General features: G+C 34.5%; 1 protein-coding gene across 1 annotated transcript in view; it reads left to right on the top strand.

The window, feature by feature from the left end:
- The first annotated feature begins 12,177 nt into the window (after positions 1–12,177).
- Positions 12,178–12,958, top strand: part of LOC106464337 (synaptotagmin-15-like) — a 36,104-nt gene continuing 35,323 nt past the window's right edge. Inside the window, exon 1 of the mRNA XM_013924467.2 lies at positions 12,178–12,440. Within this exon, the coding sequence (XP_013779921.1) occupies positions 12,254–12,440 (187 nt within the window). The 5' untranslated portion in view covers positions 12,178–12,253. The remainder of the gene's footprint in view (positions 12,441–12,958) is intronic.

Consider the following 12,958-nt stretch of genomic DNA (forward strand, 5'->3'; position numbering starts at 1 on the left):
TAACGAATCATCTCGGCCTTGAGGTTTGCACAAAAGTAAAACTTTTCAACCAACCTCTTAGGGAACCCGGATGTTTTGCCAAAACACTTTTACGGGAACTCATCGAGAGTAGACCTCAAATTTTTCATTGGTTTACATTAGAGCACGTAAACAACTAGGCCTAGTAATTAACATTCGTAACTTGGTTAAATTAAACTGAAAAAGTGCTAAATGGTAGTTTAAGCATTACATTTGCATTACAACGACCCTGTAAACGTGGGCCGTAGGCCCAGGGGTTCGCTAGTTTATTTTGTAAAATTTGGATTTTGTCTTTGTAGGTTTTTATTTCTCTTGACATGTCCACCTGGTTTCATACCTCGAATACTGGTGACGTTCGTGTTTTAACTTTCTTAATGTGATGTCTGTGAATGACAACTGCGCCATTCTTTCAGTTTAAATAAACAGTTGGGGGACCATATTGGTATATTCTCGGACAAAACATTCCTCAAACGCACACAAAATGGTTGTCATTTACACACATAGTAAATAATAGCCAAAACTCTAATATCTCTTACCATTATTATATCTCAACCCACAAACCAGTGTGTGTTCTAAAATTGTGCAAGGTTTCGTTTACAGAAAATGCTAGACCCGTCAGTAAATGACAAATAGGTCACGCCGAAAGAGAAACTTCATTGACTGAGAGATCAGATGGAAGAGATAAACCTGTGCTACTCTCCGGCTGTTTTTTATGCTTGAGTATTTATTGATTTTTATATAAAAGATTAAGTTTTTGTTGTGTTTGATAGATCTGCTCACAAAGAATCAGTTAATCATTGTAAGATTGGTTTGGTTTATTTGTTGTTAAGCACAAAGCTACACAATGGGATATCTGTGTCCTGCTTACCAAGGGTATCTAATCCCGAATTTTAGAATTATAAGCCTTCAGACTTACCACTGAGCCATCGGGGGGGGGGCACCATTGTAAGAGAATTATGAACTGGTGTAGAACAACAATGACTGTTGCAAAACTGCTGATCTCTCAAAGTCCACCAATCGTGCAGAACTAGTTGTATGACATTATCCAACTATACACTTAATAACCAGTAGTTGAAGGGTCTTCTTTCATATACATCTTCCTGGAAACATGTAAAAAAAAACGTGAGTGAACTTATACAATTAAAACGAGGATCGTAACAAAAACACGTATAATATTTCTTCACTCGATCAATTTGTATACATCTTGTTGGTCACGCGCTGTTTTTGTCGCTGAAAAGAAAATTGTAATTACTAAAGAAATCAAATAAAAAAACACTAATACAAATCTAAGCCATTAAGTATGTATGAAACAAGGCCACGACATTAAAAATAATGATAATTTAACAACACAGTTAATGATTTTAAAAAAATATTCTTCATATAATGACCGGTCATTTTGTTAGCAGCCTCACTTAATATTGAATATCAGACCACACGTTTCTAATACAAATAGTGTGAAATTTTAGAAAAATTTAAAGATGTATTTCTTTTTTCTACACACTAACTGAAATTTTTCCACATTTTTAAAACACTACATGTTTATTTAGAAATTAACATATACATAAGACATGACCTAAAAGCTTTATAATTACCTTTGATGCTTACAAGTTTGCTTGTTTAGCACAAAGCTACACATTAGGCTATCTGTGCTCTGCCCACCGCGGGCATCGAAACTTGATTTTTAGCGTTATAAGCTCTCAGACTTACCGCTAAATCGTGGGAGGGCACGTTTACAAATACAAGTGGAATTAAGTATCTTGAAGATAATTACACTAAAGGAAATTAAATAAGAAATGAAATAAGACTAGTGAAGTAAAATATACAGAAGTTTCAGGAATACCCCCATGTCTGCTATTGTCTCACTATTTATAATAGAAAAAAAAATGTTTTTTATGACCAATATATTCTTTATCCGTGCGTGCATTTATGATGTGCAGATCTTATCTTATTTTGTACGACATGGATTTGTTGTTAATTGTTTGAATCATTTTTTAGTTTATTTATTTACTTAGTGAGTAGTGAATGAAAAATTTTAGTCATGAGGTTAGGGGAATGTAGTGCTTAAAACAATCATAATTTTAAAATGACTACTTAAGGCACATTACCATAAAGACGTGAGCGGTTTTAGTTCATTTTCATTGTCATCGTTAGAAATATTTTGCATAAATAAATATACTATATACAGGGATCTTCAAAACTCATGAATGAATGAGTGATATACTGAGTTAAGATTGTTTCAGAGTTAGATAAATTTGGCACTTATTAAAGCATTTAACTGTGAGCATTTAAAATGCTTTTAGTTATGTTTTGAGCCTTGTTATTGCCTTGGTGATAAACGAGCTTGATAATTAGTTCACTATATTTGACGCAGCCTCTAAGCATAAAATAGCATGTCTTGGATGTGTTGACGTTATTTTACATTTTCCTTTTAATAACCACACGTCCTGCCTTTAGAATGATCAAATAGCATTTATGCTATACTGGAACCTTAAAATAAACCTCCAAATGATTTAGAACAGACAGAATTTGATCAGTACAGCTGTTGCTGAAATTTGCTAATCTCGAAAGCAGGGAGTACCGACTCCAGAGAACACCTACACGTTGTATAATCAATAGAAAAGTCTACTTGAATGTCAACCGGCTTTGATTGATGGTCTGACGATTCATGTACTTTGGATTACGTAGAAGAAAATGGCTCAGCTTTTAGCCACTGTTTTTCTTAAGTCTACATAGGGTACTTGTTCTTTAAACTTCCTCATGCACGTTAATATATCTGTTTATAAATCCAACATTGACTCATGTATTTTGCATGCACCTCTAACCAAGTTTTCAAAAATAGTAAACATCTAATAAGATAATGCAACAGTAAGCAAATCTTTCAAACAATGGATTTGAGTGTTGAACTTCTAGGCTTTTGCCATCTAACAAACTTTGTTGCAAAGTGACGTATAATATAACGGCTATTTCACGAGCTAGCCATCTGAAACGACGTTGTTTTTTTCCTTCCCTTACTTTCATTGTTGCTTTTATATTTAAGTTAGTTTGAGTTATGCTATAACTTCCAGTCATTTTCAATATCGGTTTTAGTGCAATGCAAGCAGTTCGAAAGTACCATAAAACCAATATTTTAACGTGTATAGGTTATTTCACGTATGCAACTATAGTGTATAAGGTAAACTAACAAGAAAGTGTTGGTGAGAAAATATAAATAATTTTGGACTTTTCCAATTATAAAGTTTCCAGAACAATGTAAATATATGTTTTAAAGCTTTAGGAGAATATGTTTTTACTATTCTTCTTTGAAAGTGTGTCTCATAAAGTATCTGGGTTTTGAAACATTTTATCCTGTAAATTTCTAAAAGTGTTTTTTTTCCCATATTTTTTAACACTTTTTAGAACAATATGTCTTTGAACAAGTAACAAGAGAGCAAAATGATAAAAAATATGTCGTTATCTTATCTATTAGAATAATATTTTTATCATATCCACAAAGATATGTTCGATCATGCAGTGTGCTTCAAATTCAGTTTTAAAAATACAAAAGGAAAATAAGTCTCAGATATGTTTTTGAAAGGAATGCAACTTTTAACTCTGGAAAAATGATTTAGATTACACGGATTTTGTCTGTTTGCAAATGAACTCAATGTGAGATATGTGTCTGGTAATTTGGGTAACTTCGATAAATTGATTACGAATGGCTCAAAACACGTATCTAAAGAGTTGGCGGAGGGTGGTGATGACCACCCGCCTTCTCCCTCTACTCTTTCACTGCTAAATTAGGGACGGCTAGCGCAGATAGCCCTCATATAGCTTTGCGCGAAATTCATAACAAGCAACACGTACCTGTCACTCAAGGGGGTTACAGTCTCTTGAAGGTAGAATAAATAACTCATAGAAATACGCTCTGACTTGGTAATCGCATTGTTTTTCCATTTTGTTGTTGATTTGTGTGTTTGGGACTATTGAACACAAACACATAAATATTCCCACTACATTTTCTCAATCCATGTGCGGAATGAATTTTTTCATGTACACCAGTATCAAGGCAATGTGCGGATGTGTGCTACCAGATTTTTTTAGAGGCGGAGGGTATTTTTAGGCCATCGACCCTATTGGATCATTAGGCGCTTTGCAATGCTACCAGTTGGTTATTTGGGCTTTAGGCCTATCGACTGCTAGGGTCATTAAAGCCATCAACGTTTTGAGACTCCTCACCATTACTGAGGATGTGCGCGGCTGGAATAATGAAGTGCGCGGCGCACTTGAGTGATAGTTGTGAGGCGGCGTAGCTTAGAGGGAACACTGTTTGTGTCCTCTTCTTTTGTTGATCCAAATATTGTTACTGTTATATATGTGTCATGTTTAACTAACGTCGTATCGCCTGTATGTGTTAGGTTTGACCAAGGATCAAATCTTCCGTGGGTTTTATGCTTAACTAATTAACTTATCCTCTGTAACTATTAAGTATAATTAACGATCAAATCGTCTGTGAGTGTTATGTTTAAATAATGATCGTATCGTCTGTGAGTATTTAGTGTATAAGTGTTATTTTAACTAACGAATGTGTTGTCAATGAGAGTTATGTTTACTTAATGATCATCGTCTGAGTGTTATCCTCAACTATAGATACTATCGTCAGCGTGTGTTACGTTTAACTAATTATTGTATCGTCAGTGAGTCTTATGTCCAACTAACGATCTTATCGTTTGTGTGAGTTATGTTTAACTAATTATCGCGTCATCAGTTGGTGTTATCTTGAATTAATTGTCTTGCCATTTTACACTTTCGTGTACTATCCTGCACTAAAAATCACGAGCATGAGTTAAATTGACATTTTCCATACACACGTTACAACCGTAGTTTCTGAAGACAACGCCCCTTACGGAAAACGATAAAGAAATTGTAATATTGCATACTTTCAAGCCAGAAGAATGGGAACTCGGGACATCTACCATGCCTGTATAAGGATCGAATTCTGGCGTGGTGCCTGACTGTCACGTTAAAGATGGTGGTAGTTCTATTGAAGCCACACAATCACGAAACTTTCTTTGTATTACACGTGCGTATAGGTAAAAGAAAAAAAAATCCCAAAAGAGAAATATTTCCGTGCAGAAATAAAGAAGCCTATGTGAACATGCTGTTTTAAGGCTGACAGGTAATCTCACAAAGGAAGCACGAACTTCCTTCAAAACTTCCAAAAAGAAATTTGTATTCAGATCAACATTAAACCTCTATTTCGTGGTTTATTATCTACAACAGAGAACATTAAATGCCCTTTTTCTGTATAGGCGGACAAAGAGTACGCAATGGGTGAATTAATGCGACGTTTTAAAATAGTAGTTTTAATCAGCTAAATGCACACGTCTTCCCATAAAATAAAACTCTTTTAACTTAGCGTTTACTGCTAAAAACAGGAATGATAATACATACTTCGGTTCTTGCATGCATATTTTGAAAAAAAACAAAAAAACAGAGAGTGGCTTACGTTTCAGCGAAACATTAAAAAGTATAATGAAAGCAATAATTTCCAGGTGTTACAAAACTAAATTAATGTAAATACTATTAAAAATGCGATTAAATTAACCTCTAATTTTATTTTTATAACGCATTTCAAGCCCCAATTTGATAAGATCAAAATTAATTCTACGCCATTGAAACATTTTTTAACATGTTAAGGTGGTTGCACTTATTCTATAGGTCCACCATAACGAGCAACTTGGTTTTTAGGCCTTAGGTGAGTGGTGGTTTATTCATAAATCTAAAGAATCTGTTCAATGCTTTTAAAACCACCATTCTACAATCCTTCTTTTTTATACCATAACACACGGCCTGTGTTACTTGCAAGCACAGGAGAACTATAAAAGAAAGAATTATTTGGTGGGGTCCTATTTAGATAAAACATGATATTAATGAAGACATGGCTCGGTGGTTATGGCGCTAGACTCGCAATCTGAGGGTCGCGGGTTCGAATTCCCATCACACCAAACATGCTCGCCCTTTCAGCCGTGAGAGCGTTATAATGTGACGTTCAATCCCACTATTCGTTGGTAAAAGAGTAGCCCAAGAGTTGGCGGTGAGTGGTGATGACTAGCTGCCTTCCCTCTAGTCTTACACTGCTAAATTAGGGACGGCTAGCGCAAATAGCCCTCGCGAAATTCAAAATAAACAAACAAACAATTAATGAAGACATTCCAGTAAAATTTTTACATTATTTTTCATTTTTATATTACTAGTATTATTTGTTACAAGTTTTCAATTTTCAGTTCACGGCTCAGTTACTTAATACTTGTTTCGATGTTTGAAAATTGCTTAGTTCTTGTACTTAGAAGTTACCAACGAAACGTTACTTTCGCACTTATAAGTACTAGTTACCAAGGAAACGTTACTTTCGCACTTAAAAGTAATAGTTACCAAGGAAACATCACTTTCATGGTAACTTGATCCGACAGATGCGGGAATTTAGTTACATATTATATTACATTAGAATAATTACATAAAAAATTCATTTTTTATAAGATGTTTCCCTAATTGCTTTCTCATCAATCATGATTGTAGTGTACTGTCTTCGCCACTCTCGCTCTCAGTTTTTAAAATATTGGACAAAAATCATATATTTTGAGTGATTAACATTAGTTTAAGATATCAATAGTAACAAAAGGATTAAAAACCCATGAGTTGGTGTTCTGAGGATTGTACAATCAAATAATTAACAAAACTTAACTGAACTCTTATTATAAATAATCAAAGTAATGTGTTAGTTAACTATACTAGAGCCCCTAGTGGCTCAGCAGTAAACCTAAAGACGTATAATGCAACAAGAAAAGAACCGGGTTTCGATACTTTTTGTGGACACAGCATAGATAGCCCATCAATCAAACACATAACTATACTAGAAACAATTAACTACATAACGAACAAGTAAATGAAGTAAAAAAAAAAAAGCTTATATTACAAATGGCTCTTCTGGTAATATTTTAAATTATTAGAGCGTGTTTTTTATGTAAAAGTAAAAAAAATTACAAGAAAAGAGATTGAATTAAATAGTTTAAAGTTTATGCATTACTATGTTTATCACAAAAGGTCTGAACCGGTTTTTATGATCGACGACATTAATATTGGTACTTAAAAATAGGCATATTCGTATAGTTAAATTTTTCTTTACATTTAAGAAGTACGCATTTAAATTAAAGCATACAGATACATTAACGAACAAGATCTGAATGATAAAACGTATTTGTTATTTATAAAGCTAGTTTAATATCCTTAGTAGAAAAAAAATTTCCTTTAATGATATCGAAAGCTCAGACTTTAATTTATAGAAACAGGATGTGAAAATAATTGCTCTATAATTTGACTTTTATCATGTTTTTCTTCTTGTAGTTTAACTTTCTAGGTGAAAACAAACTAACACATATAAGATACGTTGTTTATCTTCTCTAGAAGGGGATTGATTTATTTGTTTTCAGGGCACAAAGTGGCATAATGGGCTATTTGTATGTTACCCATCTCAGGAATCAAACGCGAATTTTATTGTTGTAACTCTTTAAACTTACCACTGAGCCACCAGGGGCTCTAAAAGAGAAAACTTGTTTGGTTTTAGTTGTTGTTTTTTTTTTTTACTTTTATACAACAATGAAAATAAGCGATGTCTATCCAGACATTTAACATTTAGGGTTATTCCATTCCGACTTCTAGAAAAATGACTGCCATTAACAAATATTTGTAGTAATTTTTTCTTCTTTTACATTTCAGTTAATAAACAGACGTACACATTTCGCCAATATGGAAATTCGGACGTCTTTCGACTGTTATTGTCTCGTTAAGTAATTGATTTTCTTCAGAAAAACTGTAGAAGTTAATATTGTAAATCAAATATTGGCACATGAAAATCAAAAGATCACAATTCTTCGTTATACACATTTATTTTGTCATTATAAGTATAATGTTGAAGAGTCCTCGTCAGCATAGTGACAACAGCCTATTTATTTCTCTAACAGTGAAGATTGCAATTTAGCTTTAGCTGAAACCATAGAGAGAAGTCTTTGTGTCAATACTTTCAATAGCTTGGATAACCAAGTGTATGACACCTAATACGTAAACATGTGTCTCGACAGTAATGCTATGCCTAGAGAAATAAAGCACATGTTTTGCACTCAAAATGTGTATCAAGTATCCTCCTCATAGATCTGTATCAATCTGATGTCCATCATTACAACTGTTGTCCGATAATGTAACTTATGTTTTTAAAAAACTTCTGCGAGGGTTTGTTTGTTTGAAGTTAAGCACGAAAGTATACAATGGGCTATCTGTGCTCTGCCCACCACGGGTATCGAAGCCCGGTTTCTAGCGTTGTAAGTCCTCAGACATACCGCTGTGTCACAGGGGGCTTCTGCGAGGAATAGCAAGGAAAATACTAGGCAAACTTTCCAAAGACCCTCTATTATATACACGGAATTTAGTTTCAAAGATCACGTTTAATCTGACATAAGAAACTAAATTCTAAAGAAAATGCTTCAAGAAGGGGGAGGATTGAAAATATATAGTCGAGAAGGATTGTGGTCTTTCGTGTTATCTTTCCTGTAAAATCAGCTGGCGATTTTGAGGCGTCAGCAGGAGCCTTGCACGGAATCTTGCACACAAATATGTGTGTCAATAGCGAAACAATAACTAGAAAAAAAGACGCATAGCACTTATTGTTCACTAGCCTAATACAGTTGACACCGAAATAGTTGTTGTTCAAGTGAGTGATGATATACAAAATAGAGTCTCAACCATTAATATGTCTGTCGTATCCCAGCCGGCTTGATGCACCCTGGAATTAAGCGAAAGGCCTCGTCGGCACTGAATACAGCAGATATAGTGTTGTTGACATAATATTTCATTCTTATTTACTTTCACTCATCATCTCTCATAATAATTAAGGTCCACGTCGTTCGTTCTTTACATTTTATTTTGTCTATGCTGTCGTTAGGTATCGCAAAAGTTTTTTGTTAATATTTCGAACTAGAAGTATCTGTTTATTTCTCTTTAATTGCTCAAAAACTCTAATCCTAATATTAACCTTGTACCATAACATTTAAAAAGTACCATGCTGTGTTGAAAGAAAAATAAAAGCAAACCTTTGAATACCGCAGGCATTACGCCCTTAGAGCAAAAAATATCATGGTTGTTCATTTCTAATTCAATCAACGTTTTTACTCTAACACTAAAGGCCTATAAACTTCTACATATTAAAATAGCATGACCTTTTCTAAGAATACCAACGAATGTTACCTTAACATCAAAAGCATATAAATCTAGACATGCAAATATGGCGTGACATTTTCATCAAAACTACGAAGGTCAGACGCCCAAAGTATATGAGTCATAAACTAGCTTTCATATGAGCAATATTAAGAATTATCATATCACCAAATGATATTTATATCTATAAACAATAAAATATTCATCAAGTCAATTGGCTCATATCAGCCATAAACACAGGCCGAACGGGGTCTAATGGTTAAAATACCGGACTTTGGATCGGAAAGTCCAAGGTTCGAAATGTGATATTATCCACACTTCCAGATACGAAGGCATTAAAATGCTAACATTCAATATCGCTATTTGTCTACAAGAAGCCACATATTTTTTATCGCGCTTTCTGGTCAGTAGCTCTGAATTAGGAACAGCTTAAGGTGTCTTTAACCTGGTCGCTTAAACCATTGTTGCATAAGGTGAATTCATAACAATAACCAAATCGCTAAAATCGGGTTTCGATCCCTGCAGGGGGCAGAGCACAGAAAGCCCATGGTGTATCTTTCAGCTTCCTAACAAACGAACAAGTAACCAAATCATGTCAAAACAACTTTCTGAACTATAGTATTTGATCGTTATGATTTTTTATATAGTGTAAATAAGTGATTTTAATGGTTTTTAATATTTGTAGTTCAAATATGTTTTTTCTGTAATAACAGTCATTTTGTAACAAAAAGACGGCATTTATTATTATCGTTATTTTGTAGTTATCACATTGCGATGTCACATTAACATTTATCGTACTTTACTTCCGTATCATTATTTGACAACAAATAATATGTTGCATCATTTACTTCGTATGCAACACATGCATACCAAATAAACAGGTGTAATGTAAAATATTTTACGCGTTTCATTAGAAACCGAAAACTGCCCTTGACCAAATACAAATTATCAAAGACTATTGCCTAGATAGGCAAAAAAAAAAACGAGGAGAAATTATCTTGCTCGCAGACAACTAAATGGTTCATTACACTGTCTGAAACTTTAGATATAGTAACAGATTTATAACATAAACACATTTTTTAAACATAATTATAGCAAACGTTTCACCCAGTCTTGTTTGAAAAATTAAAGAGAACTATACATTTTCCTCACCAAGTAATTAACTGTAGCGAAATAGCTTTATCAAACATTTCCGTATCACGTTCAGATGCTTCACAATGCTTTTAGAATTAGATGGCAAGTGCTTTGACTGGTTTGTAAACCCAACTGATCAAATTTCAGATTCGAGGTGGCTGCATTGTTCATTTTCGTGACTAAAAAAAAAATACTTTGTAGGTGAGCTAGTGAAAGGTAAAGTAGATACTGAAGAGTTGAAACGAACAGTCTGTCTGATGAACGGTAGTCAGATGACGTTTCGGTCCACTTCTGTGTATCCTCATCAGGGAAGTTGTCTGTTTCAGCAACAACTTTCAACTGTTCCCTACCTGCTAACTTTGTATTTTGAATAACGTAAAATGATGACATCCAAACTCTGTGAATTTTTAGTTTGTATTGTTCTCTTGTAAAGATAGTTAGTTGTTGAACCATGCCTGTGGCGTTACGTAGTTAATATGATGCAACTAAAAAATGCTTGCTTTTGAAAATAGTATGTAACAGCTTTTTCCGACTCAAAATAATCATTCACTCATATGGTAAACATTTTTTATGATCAGGGATTTAGAGTTTCAAAGAGAGAAAAATATCACTTGTATTTAACTGAATTGTTAAACAAATGAATATGGATCAACTTGGGGCCCCAGGACCATACAGAAAGAGACCTGCAACAAGCCGTGGTAAGCAAAGTGCAGGTTTTTGTAACAATTGAGAATCCATGAACACAAAGTTCAACGGCAAAAGCCGTCCATATGACCCAGGCAACAGTACGCAACATAATAAAGAAGAACCTCCATCTGGAAAAGCGCCACAAGTCACGTATATACAAGTTACTTCCACATATACTTGTTCAACAGTTCCATACCTCAAGCGGCTGTAAAATTAAACGGATATTCATGTTATTCCGTAGGAAGGCATACAGGTCAAACCGCAGAATGCAGCGCCTATGTATTTCTGTGTGATTAGACTGTTGAAATGAGCGCTAAGAAACCATCATCTTCGTATACTAGACGACTTATGGAAAGCCTGCAGGGAAGAGGGCGTGCTTAAAATATGACAGCCCTACGACGGAGTCTTGGAGCCTTTTGCAATGGGAACTACGCTGCGGGGGTATTGTCAAGATGTACGAGCATCGTCAGATAGAACATGACTGGAGGTGGCGACGTGGATTTTAACGATATGGAGAAGCTTGAAAATATATATAATGTACTCAAACTTTGCGCAATCTACACGATATTTTGGCAGTTAAAATCTAGACGTAATAATACATGTTCTTTGTCATCAGGAAGCTGCGAAATAGTGAACTTTTGCTGTGCGAGTTTAAGAGCTCTTTGTAATAGAAAAAAAATGTTTCTATAGAACAGCAAGTTTCGTAGATGAGTAAAAATTTTCGTAAATCCCCTATGGCCGATTACAATGAAGTTTTTTGAAGGCGCAGATTACTTGATGAGCTAAGAACTAGTTATACTGTCCCTAACTAAACTCAGCTAAAAGTTATGACAGACGCAGTTGTTACAAAACGTCTGGTTTTATCGACCGAGTGCTGTTTCCATTATCAATACCTCTCTCCTTTAATAACAAGAAGAAGAAAAAAAAATGGAGAAAGAAAAGATTTCTACAGTATTATAAAAACTGCTCTACTTTATTTGAGAATATATCATCCTATTAAAACCTGGATTGTCGTGTCAGCGAATTCAACATGAACGCATGCGCTCTAAGTGCACAGCTGGCACGCCCTACATAGCAGTCTGCCGGGTGATCCCCTTACTAGATATTGATAAACATCGAGCAGGACGTGCAGTTAGTTACCGTTTCGGTATCGCACCCTTCACAACCTCAGATGAAACAGATCGTCGTAATGCAGTCTACAATAGTCAGACCGGAAACATTGAAAGGGTGGTCAGAGTTGAGACCAGAGCCAACTAACTCAGCCATAAAGCGACGACTAAAGGGGACAGTTAGACCGCAAGAACATGCTGACCCCTTAAAAGAGCAGGAGTCGTTTGACACCAACGTTCAGTTTTATCGTAAGTCTAGTTAGGTGAACTAATGTTTGTTTATTTTTCCTTTTTCTATAGTATAACATACGGTATTTTATATGACTATATATATATATATCCAAAATATAAAAAACACACAACATATATACAAGTATATTTACAAAGTCATTTAGCACTACAATATTTTCTAGAAAGTCGTTCTGAGATAGTTCAAAGTAAATATTTACTGATTTTGACTAATCTTGTTAAAAAAAGGTTTTGCCATTAATTTTTTATGTTCTTTAATAAAACTATCATTAACAAATTTTTGAAATAAGAAATTAAGGTTTTGGAAAATAAGGTACATCTGCTAGCTAACCATTTGAGTTCTAGTGACACAGCTGGTTAATTACTCTCTTTGCTCTAGTGACATATCTGTTAATTATCTCTTTGCTCTAGTGACATATCTGTTAATTACTCTCTTTGCTCTAGTGACACAGCTATTAATTATCTCTTTGCTCTAGTGACATATCTGTTAATTACTCTCTTTGCTCTAGTGACACAGC

The sequence above is a fragment of the Limulus polyphemus genome, unplaced genomic scaffold (assembly GCF_000517525.1).
Source record: "Limulus polyphemus unplaced genomic scaffold, Limulus_polyphemus-2.1.2 Scaffold1621, whole genome shotgun sequence".
NCBI lineage: Eukaryota > Metazoa > Arthropoda > Merostomata > Xiphosura > Limulidae > Limulus > Limulus polyphemus.